This window comes from Hypomesus nipponensis, chromosome 20, assembly GCF_054491055.1.
Source record: "Hypomesus nipponensis isolate SF chromosome 20, ASM5449105v1, whole genome shotgun sequence".
NCBI lineage: Eukaryota > Metazoa > Chordata > Actinopteri > Osmeriformes > Osmeridae > Hypomesus > Hypomesus nipponensis.
The window spans coordinates 10134609-10145241 of record NC_140380.1 but is presented as its reverse complement, the minus strand read 5'-3'; the positions used below and the strand labels follow the sequence as shown (position 1 = coordinate 10145241).

Sequence of the window (10633 nt, the reverse complement as noted above, 5' to 3'; positions counted from 1 at the left end):
TGGACTGTTTTATGTGAAAACGAAATTTACTTTGAATTGAAATATATGGCAGCCCATGAAGACATCCAAAGCGAGATGGAAAGAGGGAGAGAGAAATAGAGAGACGGAGAAAGAGAGAGAGAGGGAGAGGGGAGAGAGAGAGAAAACGATAAAGAGAGAGAGAAGGGAGGGGTTACTGTGCGTCCACTTTGTACCTCTAATTAGCTTGTGCGGTCGGTAAAATTACTCAGTGTAGCGGTATCACCCCGACGCATCGGAAGCACGCGCCTTTTTACCTGTACCAGGCGCGCAGATATCGGGAAAGGAAGGATCCTCGCACTTTCATCATGTCCTAAACTCACGAGAGCATTTGAATCTTGTCTAACTCCAAATGCTGCTATAGTATCGTTCAGTGAAGTAAATAGATAAAAGATAACGGTGCTCTGTCATAAACTTTTGGACATCTCCACAGAGAGGGACGCGCTCCACTAAAGGCATTCAGTACACAGCTGAAGGTGGACCGTATTTACAAACTTTTGAAAATATACGGAGAAGCACTGGGAGAAATCGTTCTCCGGTTTTCCGTGTCTGTTTAAAGAGGAAACCGAAAGGATTTAAATCCTCACGCAAAGATGATGTCCTACATCAAGCAGCCTCATTACGCTATGAACGGGTTAAATCTGCCTGGACCCGGAATGGATCTGCTGCACACTACAGTGGCATACCCTTGTGAGTATCATTTCATCTTTATTTGACCGTTCAACATCTTTGTTTCTTGTAGGCACATTTCAAATAGCCAAACACTATCTAGCTTTACGCGCCAGGATGGCCAGGCTCGTGCGTAACACAGGTAAAACATTCAAATACAAATATTTTTTCAGATAAAAGACGTCAAATTTAGTTTCAAGACTTTTACTATTTATTAACTTAGCCTAGTATTGGGCTACCACTGAAGATTTAAAAATTATAATTTCACAAGTAAACATTACGAAGTCAGAAAGTGTTTCGAAATTAGGCTACAATTCAAACCATAATTTTATCGCAGATAAATCTATTGAATTGCTTTATATCTCTTACGAAATATTAATGAAAAAACATATCACTCGTTTTCAGGACAACGCTGTAATTTAAATCCACGTTTGTGAACTATAGCAGCAGGTTACACTGTCTCATTCTCGCGTCCTATTTGGATTTCGGCAAACGTTTAGACTTGGAACATAGAATAGTCCACATCTACGAGCTCAGGTATTGCATTCCAACTGTCTATTACTAATGTATTGGGCTCCGGTAAAACAGATAACTTCAGATAGAAAAATAACTTCTACATCACCCAAATTAAATCTTGAACAGGATTCGTTAAATAGGCTTACGTCCTGTAAAACAAAAATGTTTTGTATAATTTTAGGAAACCTCTCTTTGACATACAGAGTTTTGAGTGTTCTCATTAATCATGCCAACCGATCATTACCATTATTATCACACAGTTTCTGTATCTCTGGATTTCTCAGCCACCCCGCGGAAGCAGCGCCGCGAGCGCACCACCTTTACGCGCACGCAGCTGGACATCCTTGAGGCTCTGTTCTCCAAGACGCGCTATCCAGACATCTTCATGAGAGAGGAGGTGGCCCTCAAGATCAACCTGCCCGAATCACGAGTCCAGGTACGGTCAGGACAAGGTGTCTGAAACGCAACCTGAGTCTAGGTGCATTACGTGCAGAGTTTGGGAGAGTTTTGGTGGTTTTGGTGGGCACATCAAAACAACATCTCTGCCAATTTTAGAAGCCGTTGGTGTGAGATTGTTTTAAATAACGTAAAGCCTCAGGGAGAGCGAGGGCAGTGGTGTACGTAAGACGACTGAATGTACCGCGCGATGATTAGGATATGCCGTTAATAACGTGTGTTCATGCGACCGTGTGTCCTTCTCTGCAGGTCTGGTTCAAAAACCGCCGCGCCAAATGCCGCCAGCAGCAGCAACAGAGCAGCGGCCAGTCCAAGCCCCGCCCCCCCAAGAAGAAGACGTCACCGGCCCAAGAGCCCAACCCCCCCGACCCCGTAGGCAACCCCTCCGGGTCCTACAGCCCATCCCCCATCCCCCAAGGCCCTTCCCTGGCCCCCAGCTCTAACCAGGGCAACGCAGCCGTGTCCATCTGGAGTCCTGCCATATCACCCCTCCCCGACCCTCTGGCCTCCTCCGCAGCCCCCTGCATGCAGCGCCCCTCCGCTTACCCCATGAGCTACGGCCAGCCCTCCGCCTACACCCAGGGCTACACGGGCACCTCCTCCTACTTCACCGGCCTGGACTGCAGTGCCTACCTGTCCCCCATGCACTCGCAGCTTTCCGCCACCGGGGGCGCACTCAGCCCCATCACCGTCCCCTCCATGGGGGGCTCTCTGAGCCAGTCCCCGGCCTCGCTCTCCTCCCAGGGCTACGGCACGGCCTCCTCTCTGGGGTTCAGCTCCGTTGACTGCCTGGACTACAAAGACCAGCAGGCTTGGAAGCTGGGCTTCACCACTATGGATTGTCTGGACCACAAAGACCAGAATTCCTGGAAGTTCCAGGTCCTGTAGCGACGAGGAAGAGGAGGAGGAAGAAGAGATGACAAAGTGGAGTGTGACGAGCTAACCTGTCTCAATAAGGCCCTCGCCAGAAACGGCTAACCCTGGCAGAGGTTCCTTTTTGTTTTGTTGTCTTTTATTCTAAGTTTCTTGTTTGTTTGCTTGTTTTTTTGTGTGTGTGTGTGTGTGGTTTTTCTTTCTTCCTCAAAGCAGCCCCTGTAGAATGTGTTTTTCTTTCAGGGGAGGGGAGAGAGGAGTAAACGGAAGCCGCTCATATCTCTCGTCTGTAAATGCAGGACATCAAATAGGCCTACTTCCTTTCCCTCGTGCTGTTAAACAGGGACAGAAGGCCGGTCCTCCAGAATGGACAGAAACTCAGAAACTGATCTCGCTGCGCTCGGTTCCAAACCTGTGGAACAGTATCAAGGGAAACCGACGGTTCCTCTTTGGGTTAACAGGTTATAACCACCAACCTCTCTATCGTCTCTCTGCAAATGCTCATTTTTTCTTTAGATTTTAATGTTGATGGCTTGAATGTCGCTTGTAAGAAATTCCGTTGTAGGGGGTGGGAGGACGCAGGCTTGGCATACAAGGAGCTTTGACCTTTTCTCATTGTCATGTCTCTCTCTGAAGGGACAATCAGTATTGGTTAATATGAGTTTTTAGTCATATGTTATCTTTGCTTCAGTTTAGATCGTCATTTGGATATTTTGAAATTTGTTTCGGAAGCTTATTTATTATTAAGGTGTTAGGCTATAGCGTCATGGCTATTCTATATGAAACAACTTATCTTTCTCTATGTTTTGTTTTGTGACATTAAAGCTAACTTGAATACAAATTTGCCTACCGATAATCCTGATTTTGTGAGTGTCAAAATGAGAGTCCTGTATCTGACAACGGGGCAATGATATATTACCTCAAGGACTCTTTCATTTCAGAAACATCAATGGGTTCTGAGTCTTCAGAATCTAGTCAGTTTTTTTTCAGGCTACATAAGTGGTAATGTGTCAGAAATGTAATGGAGTCGTGATGTTCTCTAGTTCCTCTGCAGTGTGTCTCATATTCAGGGATATTCACCCTGTCCTGAATATCTGTCTCTGCTCTATCTTGCTGTCGGTTATTTTTGCTGATCTGATTCTGGGAGTGGCCCAATCCTCTTAGCTTCCCTTCAGCAATGCCCTAAGTGAATTAGTCAGGATTACTCCCTGTCCCTCTGTCCCTCTCTCTCTCTCTCTCTCCCCCATCTCTGTCTCTCTCCCTCCCCCATTGCTGTCTCTCTCTCCCTCTCTCCCCCATCTGTCTCATTTTCCTACCTCCCCCTTCTCTTTCTTCCGCTGTCCTCCATTTTGTTTTTTCTCTCCTCTCTCCTCTCTCCTCTCTCCTCTCTCCTCTCTCCTCTCTCCTCTCTCCTCTCTCCTCTCTCCTCTCTCCTCTCTCCTCTCTCCTCGGTGGTTGTGTCTGGGTCTCCTTCTTGCAACATCATGCAACCTGTCTGTCTGCCTGCCTGGCGACCTACCTACCTACCTACCCACCTGCCTGTCTGCCTGCCGGCTTGCCTGCCTGCCTGCCTGTCTGTCATCCTGCCTTTCTGTTTGTTTGTCTGTCTGTCTGTCAGCCTGTCTGTCAGCCTGTCTGTCTGTCAGCCTGTCTGTCTGTTGGCCTGTCTGCCGGCCTGCCTGCCTGCCTGCCTACCTGCCTGTCTGTCATCCTGCCTTTCTGTTTGTTTGTCTGTCTGTCTGTCTGTCAGCCTGTCTGTCAGCCTGTCTGTCTGTCAGCCTGTCTGTCTGTCGGCCTGTCTGTCTGTCTGTCTGCCGGCCTGCCTGCGTCTGTCCGTCTGCCTGTCTGTTCTTCCTCTTCTCCGTGCTTCTCTATAAACGTTACCTAGTCCAGGCCTCCGGCCCCAGGAAGGCTTCCCATGTCTTTCCTCAGCCATCATCTCTCCCTTTTCTCTTTAAACCTGAGTGCTTTGTCTGTGACACGTGGTTTGTTGTCCATCCAGTACATACCAAGCATATCCGGTCTTTCTTACCCCTCCCCCTCCCCCCCACAAAACTCTGCTGACTACTCTGTAATCCCTGGCTGACCTGGTTACAGGCATGCAACACGACCACAAGTCAAGTAGAAATACTGTACTTGTTTGTTTCATTCTGTTTTGGTTCATGGGCATTAAAAGTGAGTTTAGGATATCTTAAGAAACTGAAACAAACGTACATATACAGTGATTAATGAAAAGTGATGTACATTTAGTACATTTAATCTAAAACTCCCCCATGTATTTTTCTTCACACACCAACGGTACCAAATATTTTACATGGAGATTTACAATTCAGCACTATTTTACCTGTGGCTCAGGATGGCTCTGAACATAGATATGGAATAAAAAATCTGTCAAATAAACAGTAAGGCAGTAATTATCTCCCATCTTGATTTTGGAATAAGAAATCATTGAAAGCTGTAGTTGAAAATACAACTTTTATCACTGAAACTCTAGAGAAGAAGGCTGGGCTTCTGCGCACTCAACTCTGCCCTAATCCCACTCTGTACTAGTTTTAATCCCTGCGCACTCCCTCTCTGCGGTCTGATTGGTTAATCCCTGCCTTTATTCTGGTGCCCTGATTGGTTAATCTCTCTCGGTGGGTGCAGTGTGGGGTATAATCTGGCCATCAGCACTGAGCGTTTCAGACAGACATTTGTGCCGTAATCCCTGCCTGGAACAGATGTGTTGGGGGGTGGATCACATGCCCCCCCCCTAGTCCTTGAGCCTTGGGGAAGGTGAACACACACAGGGCTCAGGCCTGGGTGAGCACGTCGTCGAGAGGAGGCGGCCATCTTCCTTCCTGCTCTTGAAGAGACTGCTTGTGGCCTTTTCTAACCCGGCTCCTCTCACCCTGTGGCCCCTCTCAACCTTGTTGCAAAGGTATCAAGGAATGATGCTGCAGTTTGACCACCGGGCTGAATCAGGGCTCTCTCTTCACCTGTGGAGTCGTGGTGACTGAAAAAGCAGCATATGTAAAAAATTAAAGAATCTACTGGAACAAAACGATTGTTTTCGTTAGGGGGGGGGTTTACAAGTGGGTATTTACTGTGTCCATACAAACATGAGAGTGTAGATGCTGTATAACTGTATATGCTATCCAACTGGTCATCACCGCTTCTACCAACTGCTTTCTGGGTTCCTGTTAGGTGTGGCACAATGAGGCCGAAGAAGGTAAACATCCTTGTGTGTACACTGGAGAGCAGACACACACACACACACATTGGAGAGCAGACACACACACACACACACACACATTGGAGAGCAGGCACACACACACACACACAGGCAACTGAATGAAGATGGTATCTTGAGTTAACACGTTTCACATAACAGACATCGCTCACACAACAGTTCACTGTCAGATAACAGCCACATCCACTGCTGCTGGTCCATGTTTTACAGCACAGCTAGACACAGGCAGGACACAGGCAGGACGATATCTAACTGCACAGCTAGACACAGGCAGGACACAGGCAGGACGATATCTAACTGCACAGCTAGACACAGGAGACACAGGCAGGAGGATATCTAACTGCACAGCTAGACACAGGCAGGACGATATCTAACTGCACAGCTAGACACAGGCAGGACACAGGCAGGAGGATATCTAACTGCACAGCTAGACACAGGCAGGACACAGGCAGGACATCTAACACAAATATTCAAATGAAGGAACACAACAGGCTATTTTGTGTAACATCTATTTATTACCACGATAATATGAGAAATTTTGAAAATACAAAGATCAGCTCATTTAAACATCTGAAAATCTTGAGGAATAAGAAAGAAAAGAAAAAAAACGTAAGAAAAAAAACCTAACATGAGGTTATATTGTTCCATCACAAATCTTTTGAGAAAACGACTGATTTTATGGACTGGTCATCGATAGAGTGAAAAGACAGGAGACACCCAAACAAAAAGAGTAATTCTTGCTACTAAGCCGACCCTTGAACTGTAGTTACAACTAATGCTGATCTACATAAACACATGTAGAGTAAGATGGTGGGAACATGGATGAAGACTGGATTGTAGAGCTAGACTGAACAGGAGGTTGGCATGGAGCTCCCCCTTGTGGCTGCCGTCGGAATTACAGCTCTCTTATGAAACAGATCATCTTCCTGATTTTTCCAAAGAGAAGAAAAATAGAACTAATTCTAAAAAACTGTGAGTTTGCCAAGTGGAAAACATAGATCCTTTTACACAGTAATTTGAGTGGTAAAAATAAAACGACATAGTATGTCTGAATTATCAAAAAAGAAAAACAAATTGACACCATATCCACATTTATAGTTATCAATATTTTTTTAAGTAACCACTTTTTTTTCTTTTTTTTTTTCCTCGGCGAATACAATTTGTTTGACTGATCAGAACTCACATACACACACTAACAACAGAACAATATTGCCCCCCTCCTACCATAGAGGTGAAATTACAAGTAAGGGGGGGGACAAGTAAGCAGGCAAGTTCCAGGTAAGGAGGGAGGTGATGGGTGGGTTGACGTTCAGAGTGGGTGGAGGGAGGTGAGAGAGGCTGGGAGGGAGGGAGGGAGGGAGGGAGAGAGGGAGGTGAGAGAGGCAGGGAGGGAGGGAGGGAAAGAGGGAGAGGCAGGGAGGGAGGGAGGCAAAGAGGGAGGGAGAGAGGGGGGGAGGGAAAGAGGGAGGGAGAGAAGGGGGGAGGGAAAGAGGGAGGGTTCAGGCAGGGCAGAGGCCGGGGGGGTTAGTTTTAGTAGCACCCTGCTGTGGAAGTTGCTGCTCCCCTTAAGCAGACCACCCCCCCTGCCCCTCAGCTGCAGCCTGGCTGTCACCCCCAACAAACACACACACAACCAAGCAACGTTCGCCTCAACGAAAACCCACTTGCCGTTCTATGTGTGTGTACATACAATGTGTGTGTGTGTGTGAGGTGTGTGTGTGTGCGATCGATCAGCAACATCTATTACATGCACGAAAAAAGGTTACCCTAAAACATCTGTCGAAGACAAAACTCTGAGCGACAACGCTCCAACACAATTCTATCCCACCGTAACCACGGTTACTCTAAAGTCTACCAAGATAGCAGGGAGGTGGGGCGGTGAGGGGGGGAGGGGGGGACTTTGGAGGGGGGGGGGGGGTGTAGGGTTCGAACGGGAAGAAAGGGGGATAGTGAGAGGCGACGAATACGAAAATAGAGGAAGTGAAACATTAAAGAGAGAGAGGGGGAGAGATAGGTGGGTGGGGGGGGGGAAGGAGTCTCTTCTTAGGCGCGCTCCCCGCGGATGCGGCGTGCCAGCTGGATGTCTTTGGGCATGATGGTGACCCTCTTGGCGTGGATGGCGCACAGGTTGGTGTCCTCGAACAGACCCACCAGGTACGCCTCGCTAGCCTCCTGCAGAGACACAAGCAGAAGGACGGATCAGATCACCTGGTTTTGCACCCGCAGGTAGATTCTGTTTGCAGAATGTCTTGACAGACATTTTAGAGACACGGTAGACCCACAGACAGACATGATAAAAGCTCACTAAAGCTATGGGGGTCGGATGGCTGAGCGGTGAGGGCTATTAATCAGAAGGTTGCCGGATCGATTCCCAGCTGTGCCAATTGACGTTGTGTCCTTGGGTAAGGCACTTCACCCTACTTGCCTCGGGGAGAATGTCCCTGAACTTAATGTAAGTCGCTCTGGATAAGAGCAACAAACTAATTAAATACAATAACAACATTTTAATATTCTTAATGTATAGTTATTATTTTAATTCGCCTCTGAAATGGGACGAACACCCCCCCCCCCCCCCTCCACACACACACACCTGCAGGGCTCCGATGGCAGCGCTCTGGAAGCGCAGGTCGGTCTTGAAGTCCTGGGCGATCTCCCTCACCAGGCGCTGGAAGGGCAGCTTGCGGATCAGCAGCTCTGTGGACTTCTGGTACCGACGGATCTCTCTCAGAGCCACGGTCCCGGGCCTGGAACCAGATCACGGTAAGGGGGGGGGGATTTATCGGGATCTTTTATCCGAATCGGAAAAACGAATCGTGCATGGCGTGGAGTTGTGTTTGGCATCTGTTGCTTCAGCGGGGTACAACTCGACTTCAGGGTGCTTGAAGTCTTGTCCGCGTGTGAGTGTTGGACATACCTGTAGCGATGGGGCTTCTTCACTCCACCCGTTGAGGGCGCGCTTTTGCGGGCAGCCTTGGTAGCCAGCTGTTTGCGCGGAGCCTTTCCTCCGGTGGATTTACGGGCGGTCTGCTTGGTACGAGCCATTTCGAGTTATCACCTGAGAAAACGACGAAAAACAATGCAACGTGAACAACTGTGTTTTCTGTTGACGCGCTGCCGCAACGTGTTTACTTTCTGTTTAGCAAATCTGTTATTTTGTCTACAGATCAATACATCGTGAACTGCATTTTTCTAAAATGATGATAAGCTTATAGTGCATCGTTATGATGTATCGTCTTCATTTGAGGTGGCTTTGGTAATATCTGTCTTTTGATAAACAGCTGTAATAACAATGTGGCCAGTCTAAAAGCGCTAGATACTGATTTAACCAATCAGACCAGTATTGAGACCTCAATGTAAAACTATCCAATCCCATCGTCAATGTCGTAGTTGAGGACCAATCGAGTCATTTTGTGCAGACCATAGGGGCGGGTGGATGAATGTAGTCCCGCCTCTAACCGCAAGATTATGGCGGCCTCAGATGGAGGAGCAATCGAATGAGCCTACCAATGTTAAGGCAAAGAGCGGGACATAAACTTTTAAAAACCTCTCAAAAACTACAAAATAAATGTGACATCGAACATTAGGATATCAAAGTAGACAAATTTAGGTATCCTAAAACTCGCTTGGAGTTGCAGGCGAACGTTTGTTTACATCGTTTAAGCGAAGTAAAAATGCACATGAAAGTGGAGCGGAATGTTCTCTCTGCCTAGACCAGTGGAAGTAGAAAGCCCCTTTCTCTGGCATCGCGGCAGTCGATTCTCCATTTCTACACCGTAAGAATAAAAGGCTATTTTGATATAAAATTAAGTTTAACAAATCAAAAACTTTTATAAAACGGTGATTAAGTGTTTTAGACAAAAATATATGGTAAAATTTGGAACTTACCTGGAGTGAATACACACGTTTTTTCGTTGAGAAATAAATGTTATGGTTGTCACCAGTGTCAGTATTTACTATCTCTCACACAATGGAAGCTGGGAGTCCAGAAGGAAAATGGCTGCCGTGTCAATCATCCGTCTCCCATAATGCAACTGAATTAAAACTGTTTTTATATTTTCGCGGAAATATGTAAGTTGTTATTCGGTTGTTTTTCCTCGAGTTTTCTTGAGGCGATCTTTGGATGTTTACACATTTTGAACGTTTATGTTTATTACTTATCAGATTATTTTTCGAACCTATTTTTATCTAGGCTATTCTAGAGTGGATTTACTGAGTTGTATTTTACCCTAAGTTTTAAGTGCTCACTCGCACTTTATGCAGTATGCACGTTAAATAAGTTATGACTTTCCTAACTCGACTTTTATTATTCATAACAGTTTTAAAGGAAAATATAAGACAGTTGCAACATTGTCTTTAGACATTTTATCTGAGTTATCACATTATAGGCCTGCCCGGGTAGATCAAAGAAGACACCTAAAACTGTTTGGTTGGCGTGTCAGACATTTTCAGCAACGTAACAGGGAGGTCACGTATTCTGACGACAGCTATAAAAATAAATGACCTCTTGTGCCCAGGTGACCACCCTGTTACACGGCTGAAAATTCCTGACACACCAATCAAACCATCACAGGTGACTTTTGTCCTTGCCATGTATTATAACCAAAAGACAGTCTCTGATCTGGTCAACAGCTTGACCTGGGCACAAGAGGTCACATATTTTGATAGCCGGCGTCACAATATGTGACCAGTGTTAACATCTTGTTTGAAGACTATTTTGAACAATACATGCACCGTTCAAAGCAGACTACTTTAAATCTTCCTGTCCACAGTCCTCTGTCTCTCCCTAGTGGTGTCCTCTGGACCCTCCTCTCAAACAGATGATGCTTGACATTTACTTCATAAATATCATAAAACATGGGTTGATACATT

The 10633-nt window shown here is 46.4% G+C and overlaps 2 protein-coding genes across 3 annotated transcripts; one reads left to right on the top strand and one right to left on the bottom strand.

The window, feature by feature from the left end:
• The first annotated feature begins 611 nt into the window (after nucleotides 1-611).
• Nucleotides 612-2547, top strand: LOC146246369 (homeobox protein otx5-like). 2 transcript variants are annotated; one of them, XM_084684264.1, is made up of 3 exons: nucleotides 612-708; nucleotides 1488-1639; nucleotides 1909-2547. In XM_084684264.1, exons 1-3 carry the CDS (start codon nucleotides 612-614, stop codon nucleotides 2545-2547), a joined length of 888 nt encoding a protein of 295 aa, XP_084540390.1. The 2 variants fall into 2 exon arrangements, with proteins under 2 accessions (XP_084540390.1, XP_084540389.1); XM_084684263.1 differs by having other exon boundaries at nucleotides 1464-1639.
• A 5132-nt stretch (nucleotides 2548-7679) lies between these two features.
• h3f3c (H3 histone, family 3C) lies at nucleotides 7680-9807 on the bottom strand. The gene is made up of 4 exons (XM_084684275.1): nucleotides 9650-9807; nucleotides 8679-8819; nucleotides 8355-8508; nucleotides 7680-7936 (listed from the first exon to the last, which is right to left on the bottom strand). The coding sequence occupies exons 2-4, from the start codon at nucleotides 8804-8806 to the stop codon at nucleotides 7808-7810; spliced, it is 411 nt and encodes a 136-aa protein (XP_084540401.1). The 5' UTR covers nucleotides 8807-8819; nucleotides 9650-9807; the 3' UTR covers nucleotides 7680-7807.
• Nucleotides 9808-10633: the final 826 nt, after the last annotated feature.

Coding starts and splice junctions, on each gene's coding strand:
- LOC146246369 (XM_084684263.1), top strand. CDS start 612: ATGATGTCCTACATCAAGCAGCCTCATTACGCTATGAACGGGTTAAAT. Junction 709..1,463: donor CACTACAGTGGCATACCCTT/GTGAGTATCATT, acceptor ATTATCACACAG/TTTCTGTATCTCTGGATTTC. Junction 1,640..1,908: donor TGCCCGAATCACGAGTCCAG/GTACGGTCAGGA, acceptor CCTTCTCTGCAG/GTCTGGTTCAAAAACCGCCG.
- h3f3c (XM_084684275.1), bottom strand. CDS start 8,806: ATGGCTCGTACCAAGCAGACCGCCCGTAAATCCACCGGAGGAAAGGCT. Junction 8,509..8,678: donor AAGAAGCCCCATCGCTACAG/GTATGTCCAACA, acceptor ATCTGGTTCCAG/GCCCGGGACCGTGGCTCTGA. Junction 7,937..8,354: donor CTGCCATCGGAGCCCTGCAG/GTGTGTGTGTGT, acceptor GTGTCTCTGCAG/GAGGCTAGCGAGGCGTACCT.